This window comes from Phaenicophaeus curvirostris, chromosome 2 (assembly GCF_032191515.1).
Source record: "Phaenicophaeus curvirostris isolate KB17595 chromosome 2, BPBGC_Pcur_1.0, whole genome shotgun sequence".
NCBI classification, from domain to species: Eukaryota; Metazoa; Chordata; class Aves; order Cuculiformes; family Cuculidae; genus Phaenicophaeus; species Phaenicophaeus curvirostris.
Window position 1 is genome coordinate 114,944,835 of NC_091393.1, and position 16,453 is coordinate 114,961,287.

Here is a 16,453-nt window from a genome sequence, read left to right on the forward strand (position 1 = left end):
CTAAACAGGTTAATCCCTGCATGAAGGGAAGTTTGGTAAGAGCAGCTCCACCTACAGTGACCACCCTGGGGTATACAGTCCTTACGTATTTCCCAATCTCCTCCACAAGAAGAGAAGGGAAGGTGTAAAAGCATCTTATGAACTAATGCTGCTGCAACTCCCAGTTTGCAAAAGAGTTCCATTTGCTGCCAACCGCACAACTCATTCAAATTACTGCAGATTTTGGAACTCACTGTAGCTACCTGTTTGGGATGGTCAGAAGATCAATCACTACTAATTGGTAGAGGGCTTTGCTTTTGATATCACAAAGCAGGTTTTGCTCTGGTTATCACACAGCAGATGTTACACCATGTAAGCAGCACTGAAGTGATGAGATACTGATGAAATTCTCACCCTTTTAGGTTAAGAGAGGCCTTGAGAAACTTTCATTTTTACGTGCAAATTAATAAACACAAACAAGCCACAGAGCACGAACAGATATTCTGAATACTCACTGGCTCACTTTATGGTACAACTTAGCGATCCCTTGGTGCGTCCAGTCTTTGCCAAGAGTCGGCAAAATATGACCTAAAGTATCTGACCTGAATAAAGGAAAAACAATATAACTGAAATGGAAAAAACTCCAGTATTTTTAATAATAATTGAGGTTAATACAAACCCCACTAATTTATTTGGCTACTGGCAATGGAAAACAAGGTTTTCTTTAAGGTACTGACTGTGACCAGAATGGGATCATTTTATTCCCCTTTCTTTCGAGATAAGACTGACATGCCTGTCCTTGGCTGTGTTGTTTTAATTACTGTCGTGCCCCAGGATTTGCCATCATGGATAAGTGTGTGACCCATAAGATAACATGGAAGTTACAACACACAGGTTATCAATCAGACCTGTGTAATAGGCCAGCAATGCCAAGCATAGTTTTTGAGGTTTAAGTTAAATGTTCTCCAAACAAACCAAATCTACCCATAAGAGAAGTTTATGGGAAGCTGCAAGCATGAGGTAAGTCATACACTAGCTTACTTCAAACTAACTTCTCCATGTAAAGCCTGCAGCTACTCACATATAAACTATTATGAAATAATTACAGTGGTTTCAATGTATTTCCCAGTTTACATGAAAGAACATTACCTACAGTATCATATAATCTAGAAATACAAACAAAATAGCACCTCACTTGACTTAGCATTATAAAGATACACAGGAAGGAATCCACACCCAGAATATCTTGGATCTTAGAAAGGAAAGCATTGGGCAGTGGTTTGGAATGGATGTGCAATGGTATTGTAAGGTGAAGTGATTCAGTAACTATATGGTCAGCCCAACAGCAGACAGGAAAAGAGATTCCATTCACTTGATTGAAGATTAAGTAAACAAAGTGAGGGAGGGATACTAATTTATGTTGGCACCAAAAACTTCACGCTATAATGGATGAATCACAAGGAAGAAAAGAGCTTCGGTTCAAATCAAGTAGTTTAATTCACTCCAGATTGCTCTTGGAAATGATTTTTCCTGGTTCCATTTTCTAATTAGATACAGCTAAGTTTGATTTTGAAAAAAAGATGATTTTGAACCAAAACTAAGAATTTAATTTCAAAAGGTCAAAAGACAATGCTTGTATTTTTATTATGAGTTTCCATGTTTCACACATAAGTGTTTTCTCCAATGTTAAAAATCAGTGGGTGCATTTTTTTGGTCACTCCATAATTGTGGGTTTTACTTAAAGAAGTAAGTTTAAACCTTCCATCAAATTCTAATTCTGACTTTGATTGTGAAGTCTTGTATTTTAAGTAATAATGCATCTCAGTGAAATGCCTAAATAATGCCTTTTTAAAGCAGAATTCAAGTTTTTCCTCTTTTTAATGTAGCCAGTGTACTTCATAAGCGGGATGCAGCAAAAAGGTTACAGTTTCGCAGAATGGTACTGTAATACAACACAATAGTAATTACAACACTACTGTAAATACTATCAGGAAACACCAATGTGACAAATAACGGACACACGTCATGCATCTTTATTAAATTAAGAATTCAGCTAACGATTCCTGCATTGTTTGAAAGCCAAATAATAATTCAAAAAAACCAATCCCCCACAAAATACTTGAATGCGATGATTCTGTGACTCAAAATTCCCTGTTAACTACTTTTTCCTTTGGTCCAAAGAATAATTTGTCCTTGCAGATAATGCCTCTCCTTGTTCATGAACTCACCGTGTGATTGTTCCATCAATGTCTGAAATAACAACTTTATCATCCCAATTCCACAGGTAAATGGTGCCTTCACAGCGGCAGGTGCCCTGATACTGTGTTGTAACACTAAAGGTGACATCATTGGGGCCATTCTTGAGCTTTAAGCTTTTCTGCAAGACATTATTAGCAAAATAATCAACAAACTGACACAATGCAAACATAAAGCCACAGATGATAATTACTTTGGTCATGCTGAATCTGATTGCTTTCAGCAGAGATATTGTCTAAATAATGATAGCAGAGCTTTTGCACTGTGTGATTTACAGTAGTACAAAATAAAGTGAAACCAAAAATTCTATTTCACAGTCAGTGATGTAAAAAAAATATATATATACCCCAAAAAGTTCACATATACAATAACAAACTATGGAACAGGGACTACCTCTAGGGGTTTCCCATTCTGCGATATAATATGCAGAGAGAAATGTGGGTAACAAGGAGTTCCATGAACTCTAATTAGGAGTGGTTATATGGGAAATTGTGTACTATGGTATCACATCTCTTCCATATAATAACCCACTTCTCATACCATATGACCTACTACCCTTCAGTCTCCATCAAATTTCTTTACCTCTCCCACTTCCCTGCCTTTTCTTCCCATTGTCTCCTCTGTCACTTAGTGACATGCTGGGCAAGAGACTACTGATTTTTTTCTACTTATGGACCTAACTATTCATTTCCACAAAACCCACAGGAGTTTATTATTTTTAGCGTCTCTTTTTCATAGTTATATTTGACTGATATTTTTTAATTGGTTAAAAAAGTGAAAAGGAGTTGGGAATGCAGAACAACTGATGAGCCTCACCCCCTGTTTCATCAAGACACCAATCTAAAAATAGTTTTAGCTTCAGCTAATTTCTGTGAGGATTCCAAATCTGAAAAAATATCAATACATTTGCGTAATCCTTGTTTTCTGTTTGCTAGAGAAAATTATGAACGTATCCCATCTGTCTCTTGGGAAAAATCCTACATTTCTTATACACTATCCAGGCAGCAAGTGACAAGCTATTTAATGTTGTACATTTTGTGGGGGTTTTCTTCAGAAAATTAATTAGCTATAGATAAGACAACAAAAAGTATTTCCCTAAAGCAGCCCTTTTTCCAGATCAAAATGGAATGTGCAGAACACAAAGCTAGCTGGTTTGTCACCATTAGTTGAAACATCTCTGTCACAGAGGAAGAAAATTGGCATCAAAGAAATTAATTGTCTGGCCTCACGGCAAATTCAGAAGCAGCTCTTTCAGAAGTTTCTAACAGAAAACCCTATTTATGTAAAATGCAACTGCCTATGCATGAGGGGAAAGAAAAGGGGAAGAGAAAAAAAAAAAGAAAAAAAGAGGAGAGGCTTGTGGGTTAAAATATACACATTACACATAATGCAAAAAGGACGTGGTTCCAGTACACTTATTCAGGTGATAAATACATAGTTCGGAATTTAATTTCGATATTTTTCTAAATGGGATCCCACATCTCCCATTCTCTGAACCCCTCATTTGTACAAGGCACAACACTCACACTTAGCGGTGAAAAGACAAAGGAGAAGTTGGGGTTCTTTTAAATATAAAAAGAGAGAGATTTAAATGCAACAAGAAAGCGCTAATTAAGCTTTGCAAGCCTGAACAACAGGATTGTTTATATATCTGAAATGACATTTCAGGACAAGGATGTAAAAGTAACTCACAAGCTGGTCAGAAGTGAGTCGTAGCGTTTTTTTGTAACTGATTCCAGACAATAATGAGAGATGACTTGAGTTGGCTTGTAATGACCCAAGGTTTTGCTTGGCAGCTCTAGGGTCTTCGTCACTTGAAGAAGATTCATCTTTTATTCTGGAACATTGCACACACAGAAAATGATGTCATCATGTCAGTAAATGCATCTCAGTATCCATTAAAAATGCATTAACAGTGAGTCACCAAATGGGTCATTGATTCCCTGCTCCTACGTACTGTCTCACGGGGGGTCATTCACATCATGGCTTTAAATATATCAATGAAGTGCAGAATTTTCATTCACATACATTTCCCACCATTCATACTCTGTTTGTTCTAGCCATTACTTGCCTACAACCTAGTTTTCATTATTTAACAGATATAAATTAATGTGCCATATTGATTAAAAAATCTCACAGTGTAAAAAATTACTAACCATTAGATATTGTAACTACAAAAACTGCTCGGTTCTCAGATGAAGAAAGAGACATTTGTTATACTGGCTTTCTCTTTCTCACCTTCCTGTCTCCCCCAAAGAATTTAGCAATTAACAAAAAAAATCCAGGTGATAAAATTTCATTATGGAAAGTAACTCCTCCTTCTCTTTCAATGAGCAGCTTTAAGAACATTGCATTATTCTTTTCCAGGATTTGCAGCAATTACACCATTCAGGGTATCATGATGAAAAGTCCTAAAACTTGAGCTCCTCTGTACAATTCTATTTAAATACACACCAGTGTAAGTTTTATTTCTTTTCTGCCAGAACCATTTTTCCAGTATTTTGTTAAGGATATTTTTCTCTCTTCAGAGAGAAAGTTCTCCTACAGTAAACAAATCTATCACATTAGGTGGAAGGTAAAACGTCCTTTCAGATCCCACATCTCATCAGCATTTGGGCTCTTATTTCACTCACACCAGTGTGTTGTTTGATTTTAAGAATTCTTGACCCAATATCAAGGTACTGCATGTCATGACTGGCAACATTTAAAAGCCTATTTTATCCTTTGCAACACTGGATCTCAAAAGCTTTACTCAACATTCCACTTGTCTCATTCTGCTCACAAGCAATAAATTCTTAATGACAGATTTCTAAGGTCAGTTAAAATTTAAACAAAGAACACCAATTACAGAATCTAGTCTGCTTGAAGAATTAATCCCACTTTATACCTTATCCTTAAACAACTATGTAAGAAACAACAGACATAAATGTCACTTGTCATCCCTAAGAGGAAAATCAGCCTTTCTGATATATTCTGTGGCTCTCAAACTCAGAGAAGCAACCGATATAAAAGCTAGTCTCCTACAAGAATGAGGAATCCTCCTTCCAGCATGTTCTCCTTGAGCATAACCACTGACCTCTGGAATGACAGCTAATGCCTTTTTGTTTCTTAAAGATGATCCTTGAACTTAATGAGCATAAAGCATATATGAATCTAGTGCTTTTCAGCTCATAAGTGCAGCCAGCACACAGATGGGCTGTCTTTACAGTAAGATCTGTGTGTACAGCAAAGGACAAGGCAGCAGAGCTGTACCTGGCTAACTCATCCCTCCAAAGAAAGTTAAATCTCATCTTACGGAATCCTTCTAAAGAAGAGATTCTGGCCATATGGCACAATTAATTTGGAGCACAAGAATGGAGAGATTTCTGCTGTCCTTGAAAGATAATAACTATTGCCTGTGAAGAAAACTTCCAGAAAGCCTTAGGTCCCCAAACTTCCCAGAATGGGCAGGAACAAATTAAGTTGTCAATCCATAAATACATGTAAATCAGAAATTTTAGCAACTGGGAGCTGACGACAGCATAGGGACACGTATGATTTCCCTTGAAAACTCTAGAGATAAACACACGGCTTCAAAGGACTGCTTCAATTATTGTTTGTTTTTTAGGGAGCTGGAATGTGTGCCATGGGGCTGCCAACCAAACCACAGAAATGTCAGAGCACATTTGCAAGGTCTGCAACCCTGCCTTCCTATCTGCACATATTTGGTGCAAGGAATAACAAATTAAACACGTTTCACTGATGCAGTATTTCTTTGTTCAGATGTAGGAGGTAGCTGGCTTTCATTTTTAAATGGTAACTCCTGCTCATTTCAGGTACAGATGATTTTATGGGGGTACCTGTTTGCCATGCCCATCTGTGAAGAGTTTTCTCCCGTAAGTCCACTCATACCTTGCTCTGGCTTTGCTTCCTGTAAAAATACAAGTATGAGAAGCTGTGCATGTCCTGTTGGGAAGAGAGCAAATGTTTTTATAAAAATATTTGGAAACCAAATTCTCTTGCGTGTTTGTTTCCTTTGCTTGTAGGCAAAGTAAAACTTCATGTTTTTTAAAGAATAAAGGCTGCATAAAACTAAAAATTGCAAATATAAAACCCAGAAGAAGAATTAAGATTTAGTTTTGCATTGAAGAAGTACAGAAATATCAGGTTTCACATCTAGTATAGTTGAAGTTCTGAGATTAATACTATAACTCTCAGTTCAGGCACCTCAAATAACTAGATTTCACCTGAAAAAGCGAAGTATGACCCCAGTGAAGAAAAAACCCACACAATTATCTTTCATAGACTCGTTAAAATCTTTAATCCAATAAAAGTTTCTGAACCATTTTTACCTCGAGTAGATACTAAGCTCTATCAATTTCATCCCATAAGTTTTTTAAGTAGTGTATGACTTTGAGACACACAAATAACAACACCTTCTCTTATCTTACAGCTGCCACAGCTCAAAAGATAACCAAATACTTTCACTCAGAGAAAAATTATAAAAACTTTAACAAAATCTAAAAAACTAAAATCTTGTTCCCTGAAGCCCATACCCACAGATCAGCACAATGGTTATTTCATGAAAAGCTAAAAAATTCGTGGATTGAAGCACAACCATAAAAATGTATTAGAAGCCATTCTCTCCCCTCAAGTACTAATGCTCCAGTAGTATAAATTAATATGAAGAGTTTTTATTAGCCAACTTTAAAGATTAAATATGTCTAGACAGGAGATCAATATTTCATAAAAAGTTTTGCCTTTTTTCACTGTTCTTTAATGTTCATCCATGGCTTTAACACTGTTACCACAAACTTTTCATGCTCAGAAAAGAAATCCAAAAATACTTTAAAACTAATATATAGTCAGCTTCCCATCTTAGGTTTTGCTGCATTTTACAGCTCACACTGCTCATAAATATGTCTGCTCTTCAGCTATCAAAGGAAAGCTCAGAAAGGTAGGTAATCTGCACAGAAACATTAAATCAGTGGCACAGCTCTTCAATTCTAGGTTGACAGATTTAATACATTAGACAATACTGCCTCAGGTTGGCATAATGGAAATAAATGCAGAACCAGAATGTTGCAGGTAGGGTCTGATCCAAAGCTTTCTGAAGTCAAAAGTAATCAGAATTTAGACCCCCTTTAAACACCTTTTAATGTGTATATCCTCGGTCAAACTGAGTATTGAGTTACTGTCTGAGGCAAAGTTCTGAGGGATGACTACGAAGGTATCTAGCCTTCCCACTGCAACCACAAGGAAACTCCGCTTGCTTCTTAAACTTACCTCTTTAATAGTGCTGTTCCTCCCTCGCCATGAAAACCACCACCTTCCACCTTTTTTGGGCATCTTGTCCCTCATTATAGATTCCACAGTGGCCTGTGATAAATGGGTGGCAACATAAAACAAAACCAAAACAAAAGGACAACCTGATATATGTAAATGAAAGAAAGTGCCAAACACACAATTTTAACGGAGAATAAATAGAATAAAAGTAAACATACTGTCTGTGGACCGTAAATTCTACTAAAGCAAAATCTAATGGTATCCAGAGCTGCTCTGAAGTAACTTAAGCATGAATACTTATGGTATTTTTAAAAAGAAAAATGAAAAAGAGAAAAAATCAAAGAAGAAAAAAAAAAGCAGAGATATTAGTATAATGTCTAGAATGGAGAAGCTACTGTTTTTAAGTTACTTAGTGCAAATTATATTTAAAAAAAAAATCACTTCCTGAAGGAGCTTTCATGCAAAACAGTAACAAACCAGCATGCAAGATGGTTATGGTTATAGAAAAATAACTACTAAGCTCATATTCAACCACCGGTTTGGAAAAAAGCAAAGAAGTTGGTAGCTTTTGAGTTTAGTATGATGCTCTGAATTTGACTGACAATGTTAGAACTGGTTTCTTTAAACCCTGGCTACTTTTCATTGGTTAGATATACTAAATCTCAGTGAAGAAAAGTTTCTTTCAATACCCATAAATGACAGGATCCTTATGCACTGTAACAAGGAGAGATGAATTCTTTAACTCAAAGAGCAAACAAAAGACAGAAGGGGAAAATATTACAATAAAGGTGGTCACAGTGCATGGTGCATCCTAGAATAGCTTGGCCACTGGCTTTCTGAGATGATAGCTTCCACTGTAAGCAATGTCACCAAAATATAACTGTGATGTTTATTATTAATTTAAAAAAAATTAAATTATTCTAAGAACTCTTAGCAGTTAGGAGAGTGGACTGAATTCAGCCAACGTATGGCACAAGGCACCCCTTCTCTCAGTTTTACGTATGTTCTCTTGACTATACTAGCTAAAGTACATGAAAAAGAAAGAAATGACCGAGGAATAAAGTTGAGCAAATAAGCCGAGAACTTTTTAAACAAAAATAAGAAAAACAAGGCAGATGAAGCTAGTGAGAATGGAATGCCACTGCTGAGAACAGCTACAACTTAAGGAGGTTCTCAAACATACAGATAACTTCAAGCAGATGTCCCATTGACTTTTAGTGAGACAATTCGCATGCTCACAATTAAGACACGCGTTTAAGTGTATTCTGCAGAATGTTAGTGATTTGTTTGCAAAAGCTCCAGTTTCAATCACTTCATAAAGTGTTTTAGTATTTAAATTCTTTAGTTCCATAATTAGAGCAAATCAAGACTGTAATTAACAAGCCATTAAAAAAACAGTAGGATGACTGGTACTATAAGTAATTTTTGTTTCAGAGGTACAGTAAATCTTCCCAATCACACAGATTATTCCAACTATACATACTGGCTTCCCCACTAAATTAAAATTGCACTGGCTAGAAAGGTATCTGCATTCAGAATATAAGTTAACCATTAAAAAATGAATGCACGGAATTTCACACTCATAGAGGACTTTTCTTGGCTGATAACCTATATGAGTAATGGCACAACCATAATGCAGTTGAAAGGATTACCATTTCCGTTTATTTAACAGCAAAAATATTTCATTCCAATTCTTTTCATTTACCTCTCCTAGCCAAAACCAAAACCTAAACCTCTTGCTCAGGCATTGATGTATTTAATTAAAAATGCAGTTACTTTGCACTCCCTTTATTGCCATTGAAGGCTTAACAGGCACCTATCAAGGTCTGACTCACTTTGTGGAACTTCCCAACAAATACAGAGCAGGATAAAGATACACCTTCTGCAGGCATTTGAGTTCCATGGGATGAATCCCACCTTTGGTGACTACTAGAATATTTGCAGTAAAGCACAAAACATCTGGCTTTGTGCCATCCTTGAAATTCAAGCCAGGTTTACCAGATGTTTGCGACTTTTAGGATCAATTAATTTTATATTCGCATGCTACGGTGCAACTAGGCATGATCGCATACACAGCTAATGTGGCACTAAGAAAGAACACAGTGGTAGAGAGTATTCTGGGCTTTGAAGAGTATTTTATTCTGTGTTCATGGCAATAGAGATAGCATCTGAATTCACATAGAGTAAACCCAAAGACATGTAAAGTACTGCAAGTGGCAAAAGCAAAGTTTAGGTTCCAAAATTTACTAAATCCATGGCTCACCAGGATAAAAAGTAGTGCTGATGGCAATATTATCTCTTTATGTACATTACAGTAGTGTATACTTCTGTCCCCAGCATCTATGTGGCACCAGGTCACATGGAACTGGACTAAGTATATCAATGCATTTAATATAAGCCAACATACAGCTATGACTATGTGACAGCTGTACCTGTCACTACCTACTTGGGTTGGTTATGAACAACCAACCAAGAAATAAAAAACTAGCAAGCTATAGGCATTCCTTATCTAATAGTTAAAGCTTATTCACAAAGTTTAAAACTTCTGGCACGTATTTTTATATGATCATCTATGCTGTCGACAGATAAAATGGAAGCAGTCACCAAGTAGTGGTGTTTGCTACAGCAAACACTAACGTGGGTCAATATAATTTATATTTACAATCCATATTTACAAAGGAAAAGAGGAAGTTTTCCTCCTTCAAAATATTTTTCATGATCTTAGCCTAGCAAATAAACGCCATTCACAGAACAAACTTAGTCCTGCTTATATAGCCCTTACCATAAGCAAGATGAATGATGGATGTGAATGTGTAAACAGATATTACTGACGCACAGATTGTTTTGTACAACAACCCTCTTCCCTGCCTTAACAAATGTCAGAATGTCACAACTCCTCCTTTGACCAACCTTCACGTTCAATCTTACCTTTGGCAAAGGTTTCTGAAATGCCTGCATTGCCAGCAGAAGAGGACCAGCTGTCGTCCAGTTGTAGTACCTGGACATGCAAGAAGGTCAATTAGTGCATTTTGTAATCCCAAGGTTCCAGTTCACATATATCGTAGTTATTATCTGGCAGGTTAAAGCCATGAAGCCTATATAGCAGAGCTCAAACTCCGGCCTGCACCAGTAACAGTAAACTCACCTTATACCACAGTATTTTCAAATGTATTTACAGCATATACTTTTCAAGATATGCAAGAAATGCTAGGTCCTTAATTAGAAATTGTATTTGTCATACATTGCTCATGTCCTTGCTATAACTTCATTATCACGGCATGAGCTATATTTTTACAAGCTCTTTTCTCTGGTTTTCCATCAAGGAACTACACAAAAGTTAAGGGCTGTAGCCTGTAGGATGTCAAGCTTTCGCTATTATGCACTGAACATGAGTCAACTCTTCTTACAGACAGGACAAATATAGTATTATTATCCATCTGTCTAAGGAAGCTGAAACTCACATGAAATCTAGAGAATACAACACGACAGTAAGATCCTCACCAAGAGCTCACTGCTTCCCAATATATCAGTGGGCGGGTAAATGTTACCATCAAGTTCAGAGAACTGTGGCAAGGAAGCAATAAGTGAGTCCACACAGACTAGAGAGAGTCGGGTACAGGCCCTAACATACGTGATACAAACTATCACGTAAGGATCCACCAGACTTGTCAGATTTGTATGAGCGATGCCTGTGACTAAGGACAGCCTCACCTATTAAGTGCAGCGCAATGCCATGATCTCTCTTCTACCCCGCAACACCGTATGCCAGCTGCAAAGAGCTCTCAAGTTAAAACATCCTCCAAAAAGCTGCATCTGGCATAGACCATAGTGCTGCACTGCTGCCAGCAATATAAACACAAAAAATAATGCCTTAGCCTGGCAGAAATATAAGGCTCAAACTCGGTGTGTGACATTTGACAAGTTTTGAAAAGCAATGCCTCCATAGGGGCATATTAGAAAATATTCAGTATGTAGAGACAAACTGCTGGGTAGACTGTTTGCAACCAGATTGCCATATCCCTGTAAATATTAATTATTCAAATTGGCTTAGGGCAAGCATCAGCAAGTTCACATTCTATTTCATTTTTACTCTGCCAATTGAGTGTGAACGCTATTAGCATTTAATACTAGCTTCTTGAAATTCAAATTGTGTCACTTAGCTGTAACATGTCATCTGAAACTGCTCTTTACTTTCAGTATAAAGGAGAAAAAGCAACTAGAAGAGCCTAAATTCACTAGAGAGCTGACTCCTTCTGGATGAGTCTGAACTATGAACATACAGAAGCTATTTTTCAGCTACAGTGAAACTGATCTAACATCCAGCACCACAGAAGTGCTTTTGTTACAACAGCAAAATATCTTTTCCTGAAATATACTTACTTATTTCCAATCTTAACCACAAGGTTAGGGTCATCAATGATAGCAGGATTGTCCACAAACTGCTGATATGTTACAGCATGTTCTAAAAATTCTTCTGTGGGGAGAAAAAATTACATACATAAAATACATACCTATAGATACCTGGGATGGGCCAACCTAAATCTTAGCATCTCTCAGATATGCAGGTTTCACATTCAGGGTCAGCCCTTCATTACTAGGTGCCAGGTTTAGCAGTAATATGGAAGTAAGATGCTCAAAGACTCTCAGTCTCAGAAGATGCTGAGGGTTTCTGTTACCTGCTGGGTGTCCTTCCTCTTCAAATTACAAACTACGTGAAAGCTCAGGGAGGATGTGAGGAAGGAGAATTAGGCTTCTAAGCAAGGCAAAGGAGTACTTTTCTCATGCCTTTCCCTGATTATCTGTCTAAGTTAGGAGCAGGAAATGATGATCTCATAGCCAGAAACTCATTATCACTTTTAAGACCTTCAGCAAAATGAAAATGGTTGAATAAACACCCTTTCCACTGCCTGTGATTCCTTTCACAAAATCTTTAATTTACAGATAACAAATAAAACTCCAATAAATCACAGTATATTTGAAATGTTTTAATAACTTAGCTTCTGAACTTCAATCACTGTAGGATATGATTTTATGATGCCATATTACTGCAGACAGTGCAAGTCTTAACACATTTATCTTCACATTATGCAGCTGGAAGTTTAAGGCACAGAGCATTGTAAATTATTTATATAAAGTCACACAAGGAATTGGACTCAGAGCAAGAACTGAGGTTAAAGTTGTCAACTCCCCCTTCCAGTGTCCCAATTTACAGACCAACTTTCTCATTCCTGACATCAACAGCTGTGAACTTCCTAGCTATATAATGTACCAAGTGGCAAAAGCATCTTTAACACTATCGTGACACAAAATGTAGCACTATTAGGAAATAAAAATACCAGTAAAATATTTTCAAAAATAAATTCAAAATATTTATTATGGGTTGGATTATGAAAATGTGTTAAAAATCACAAGTCCTACATAAGTCTACTGTTTTAAGTATGAAAAATTCGAGGAAACTTATCATTAGAGGGACAGTAGAGGTGGTTGAGTCACCTTCCCTGGAGGTGTTTAAGGCACGGGTGGACGAGGTGCTGAGGGATATGGTTTAGTGTTTGGTAGGAACGGTTGGACTCGGTGATCCGGTGGGTCTCTTCCAACCTGGTTATTCTGTGATTCTGTGATTCTGTATTCATCTTCTAAACACATTCTCGAGTACAACCACAGGAGGGCACTGCTTCCTTGGTCTGGATGCTAAAACCTAGCTGACAGCACCTGATTGTAATTCAGAAAGTCATTGTGTACCTTTGGTTATTTCTTTCTTGTCAGTAAGGCCTCCACAGAGAGAAATGGCAATGGAGGGCAAATCACAAATTCCATCCACGGTGCTTTCAATTCCACTGTCAACACCTGAGCTCCCGACACACTGCGGAGACTGGCTTGCAGACCACGGCCCCGTGTCATTCATGTTCTTGCTTTGGACGTTATCCCCACTGGAAAAAAAAACATCAAGAATTCAGTCTTCATGTACTCATTCCCCAATTCTCTCCCTTCAACAGGCACTGCTGACACCAGTGGAAGTAGTTAAAAGACACGCAGACATCGTGCTTGGTGGTGGACTTGACTGTGTTAGGTTTATGGTTAGACTCAATCTTAAAGGTCTTTTCCAGCCTAAACAATTCTATGTTTCTGTAACAATAAACTGTACAATCTTAGGAGATAAAATAATGCTGTTATAAACAAATTTTATACTAGTAGAACTATTCCCACACAGAAACAAGAATAAATATAATTCATTTATTTTCTTTTTACTTTATTTTACTATTTCCTTTATTTTCTTTGTTTACTTTTTTAAATATAAACACGTATTTACTTTATATTAATCAGGGGAGATCTCATTGCTTTCTATAACTACCTGAAAGGAGGTTGTAGAGAGGAGGGTGATGGCCTATTCTCCCAAGTGACAGGGGACAGGACAAGAGGGAATGGCCTCAAGCTCCGCCAGGGGAGATTTAGGCTTGGACATTAGGAAAAACTTTTTCACGGAAAGGGTCATTGGGCACTGGAACAGGCTACCCAGAGAGGTGGTTGATTCACCTTCCCTGGAGGTGTTTAAGGCACGGGTGGACGAGGTGCTAAGGGGCATGGTTTAGTGTTTGATAGGAATGGTTGGACTCAATGATCCGGTGGGTCTCTTCCAACCTGGTGATTCTATGATTCTATAATATAATAATTTATATTAATTACATAAACTGATAGCTAAATCCAAAACAAAGGTTATATATGTTTGTGTATTTATGTCATGTATATATAATAAAATACTCCACATATAACCTACTGGGATTAAGACTTTAAGAATCAATAAGTCATTATACCCACTTAAAATCTGGGTATAGGCGAGATCATTATTACAAAGTGTAGGATCAAACTCCGATTTCCATTCCAGATTTATATGAATCCATTCAAGAAAGTAATTTTCAATCCAACTTTTTTCTCCATATTACTAATCTTTCCTAGTTTTACTGCAATGCTGAGTTTAAGCAAGCAAGAAAAATAATAAAACATGCCACCTGCTTTAATTGTTGCTCAATTACTTTGATCAAATGCCTAGAGTATGATGTAGAAAGATGACTATAAATGGTGAGAGGCTCTAACAAAGATCAGAGCAAGTTGGAAACTGCATGTTCAGAGCGCAACATTTTCATAAATAAATCTGCTATGCATCTTCTAAAAACTATTTTGTAACATTCATATTTATAGAAGATCACCCACAGCAGAAAAACATCAAAGCAATATTTCTGTGCTAATACTGTTAACAGTAAGGTATGTTCTTCACCATAATAAGCAAGGACATGGGGATAAATATATCCCAAGGCCAATTGCTCTCCCAGGGCACGTGAGTAACACTCACAAACAGCAGTGTACGTTACATAACAATCCATGGCCAATATATGATGCTTAATTGACCGAAATAGAAAATCAGCTTCAAGCACCTTTCTCAGGCCTAAACACAGAGCCTTCCAAAAGCTCTAATACTCCTTTACAGAGTTTTATTTTCCTTCTACCTTCAACTCTGCTTGGACTCTGAAAAAGAAGTCTTATCTGGCTGGCAATGAAGAGTTTGATCTAAATCTGGAAGGTGATAAGAGCTCTTTAAATAGTAAAAATATAAGCAAAGGACTTATACTTCTTGGGGAAATAACGTGCAGCAACTTCTGGATCCATGTCAGTGAGGTCATCTAAATAGACACCATCAGCACCAAGATGCCGGCTTCGTTTGTCTGTAAGGGATGGCATAAATAAGCCTATTAATGAGTATTTTCTAAGTAACAAGCCAGAACTGTCATTACTGCTTAGCTATTCATTTTAAGATTGAGAAACCAGGCAAGTTGTAAGAGTTTGTGAACTCCATTTGTATCAAATGGTACCGCTAAAAATTTCAAAACAGGTTGCTCATATATACTGCTCAGACTTTGAATATACAAAATGGGAGAGCAGAGGACTAGTTAGAGATGAGGAACCCTCCCTATCCCACACAAAACAACTGGGAATTAGAAGCCAGTGGCCACTGCAGGAAAACAGCAAAAGATAAACTCTCTTAGTATTTACATAGGCCTGTTACAACAGTAAGGCAATCGGAGTATTTAATCTCTAGAACTAATCTTCAAGTCCCCTTGCAAGAGGGGAAATAACAAAACAGACTATATATTAGTGACTATATATAGTCACCAATACACTGTAACTGGCTTGGTATGGAGACAAATCACTGTTTAGCCCCTGCAACTGGCATGTTGGGTGTGCACAGGCACCACTGCATGGGACAAGACAACCCTCCTAGGTCTTTCATCAGTACCAACACAGTCATTGCTGTCCTGTTGCTGCTGGTACGTCTAAGACAAGTAACTACCATAAGGTCAAAATCTAATTTGGAATTCATTCTGAAACCTTTTCACTGTCCCAATTTCCAACATCAACCATCGAAAAAGCAATCAGAAAAATAGTTACAGAAAAACTGAACAGTAAGCAGAGTAACACTGTTATTTTTGTCTTCAAAGACAGTGGAATGCATAAGGAAGTGGCTAAGAAACTTGTATGTTTACTGATTAAAAAGCAGCTGCACAAGCTAGGCTTATATGGGGCTTACATAGTTACAGAATAATCAGAGCTCTAAAACATAAGATCTGTAAGCAAATAAATTCCATGTGAAGGTTGTAACACTTATTATAAAATACCATGGATATAGAGACCAGAAATTAAGAATCAGAAAAGCATACAGAGTTTTATTTCACAAATTTGGGACAGGATGTGTACCACAAAGAACCGAAAATGCTCACGTGAAGCAAAAGCACCTTAGTTTATGGCAAATCTGGGTTTTGTGCACAAGACATACTATAGCTTTGCACTGAAGTATAAAGGATCCACAATTATCAGAAAGTAGTCAGAGCAGGTAAACTAGCAGAACTATGTTGTGCTTGTACCAAAAAGTAAAATCTCTGAATCCATGAAATACGGATGA

The 16,453-nt window shown here is 37.2% G+C and overlaps 2 protein-coding genes across 6 annotated transcripts in view; both read right to left on the reverse strand.

Annotated features, from left to right (window-relative positions):
- Nucleotides 1-16,453, reverse strand: part of GREB1 (growth regulating estrogen receptor binding 1) — a 273,114-nt gene that overhangs the window by 130,293 nt on the left and 126,368 nt on the right. The window lies entirely within an intron of this gene.
- Nucleotides 1-16,453, reverse strand: part of LPIN1 (lipin 1) — an 84,712-nt gene that overhangs the window by 11,927 nt on the left and 56,332 nt on the right. For all 5 annotated transcript variants that reach the window (XM_069850483.1, XM_069850484.1, XM_069850487.1 and 2 more), the window contains 9 exons: nucleotides 15,125-15,218; nucleotides 13,243-13,430; nucleotides 11,881-11,974; nucleotides 10,429-10,498; nucleotides 7,501-7,593; nucleotides 6,075-6,145; nucleotides 3,928-4,072; nucleotides 2,208-2,356; nucleotides 495-581 (listed from right to left, as the gene is read on the reverse strand). In XM_069850483.1, coding sequence (XP_069706584.1) covers nucleotides 495-581; nucleotides 2,208-2,356; nucleotides 3,928-4,072; nucleotides 6,075-6,145; nucleotides 7,501-7,593; nucleotides 10,429-10,498; nucleotides 11,881-11,974; nucleotides 13,243-13,430; nucleotides 15,125-15,218 — 991 coding nt within the window. The remainder of the gene's footprint in view (nucleotides 1-494; nucleotides 582-2,207; nucleotides 2,357-3,927; nucleotides 4,073-6,074; nucleotides 6,146-7,500; nucleotides 7,594-10,428; nucleotides 10,499-11,880; nucleotides 11,975-13,242; nucleotides 13,431-15,124; nucleotides 15,219-16,453) is intronic.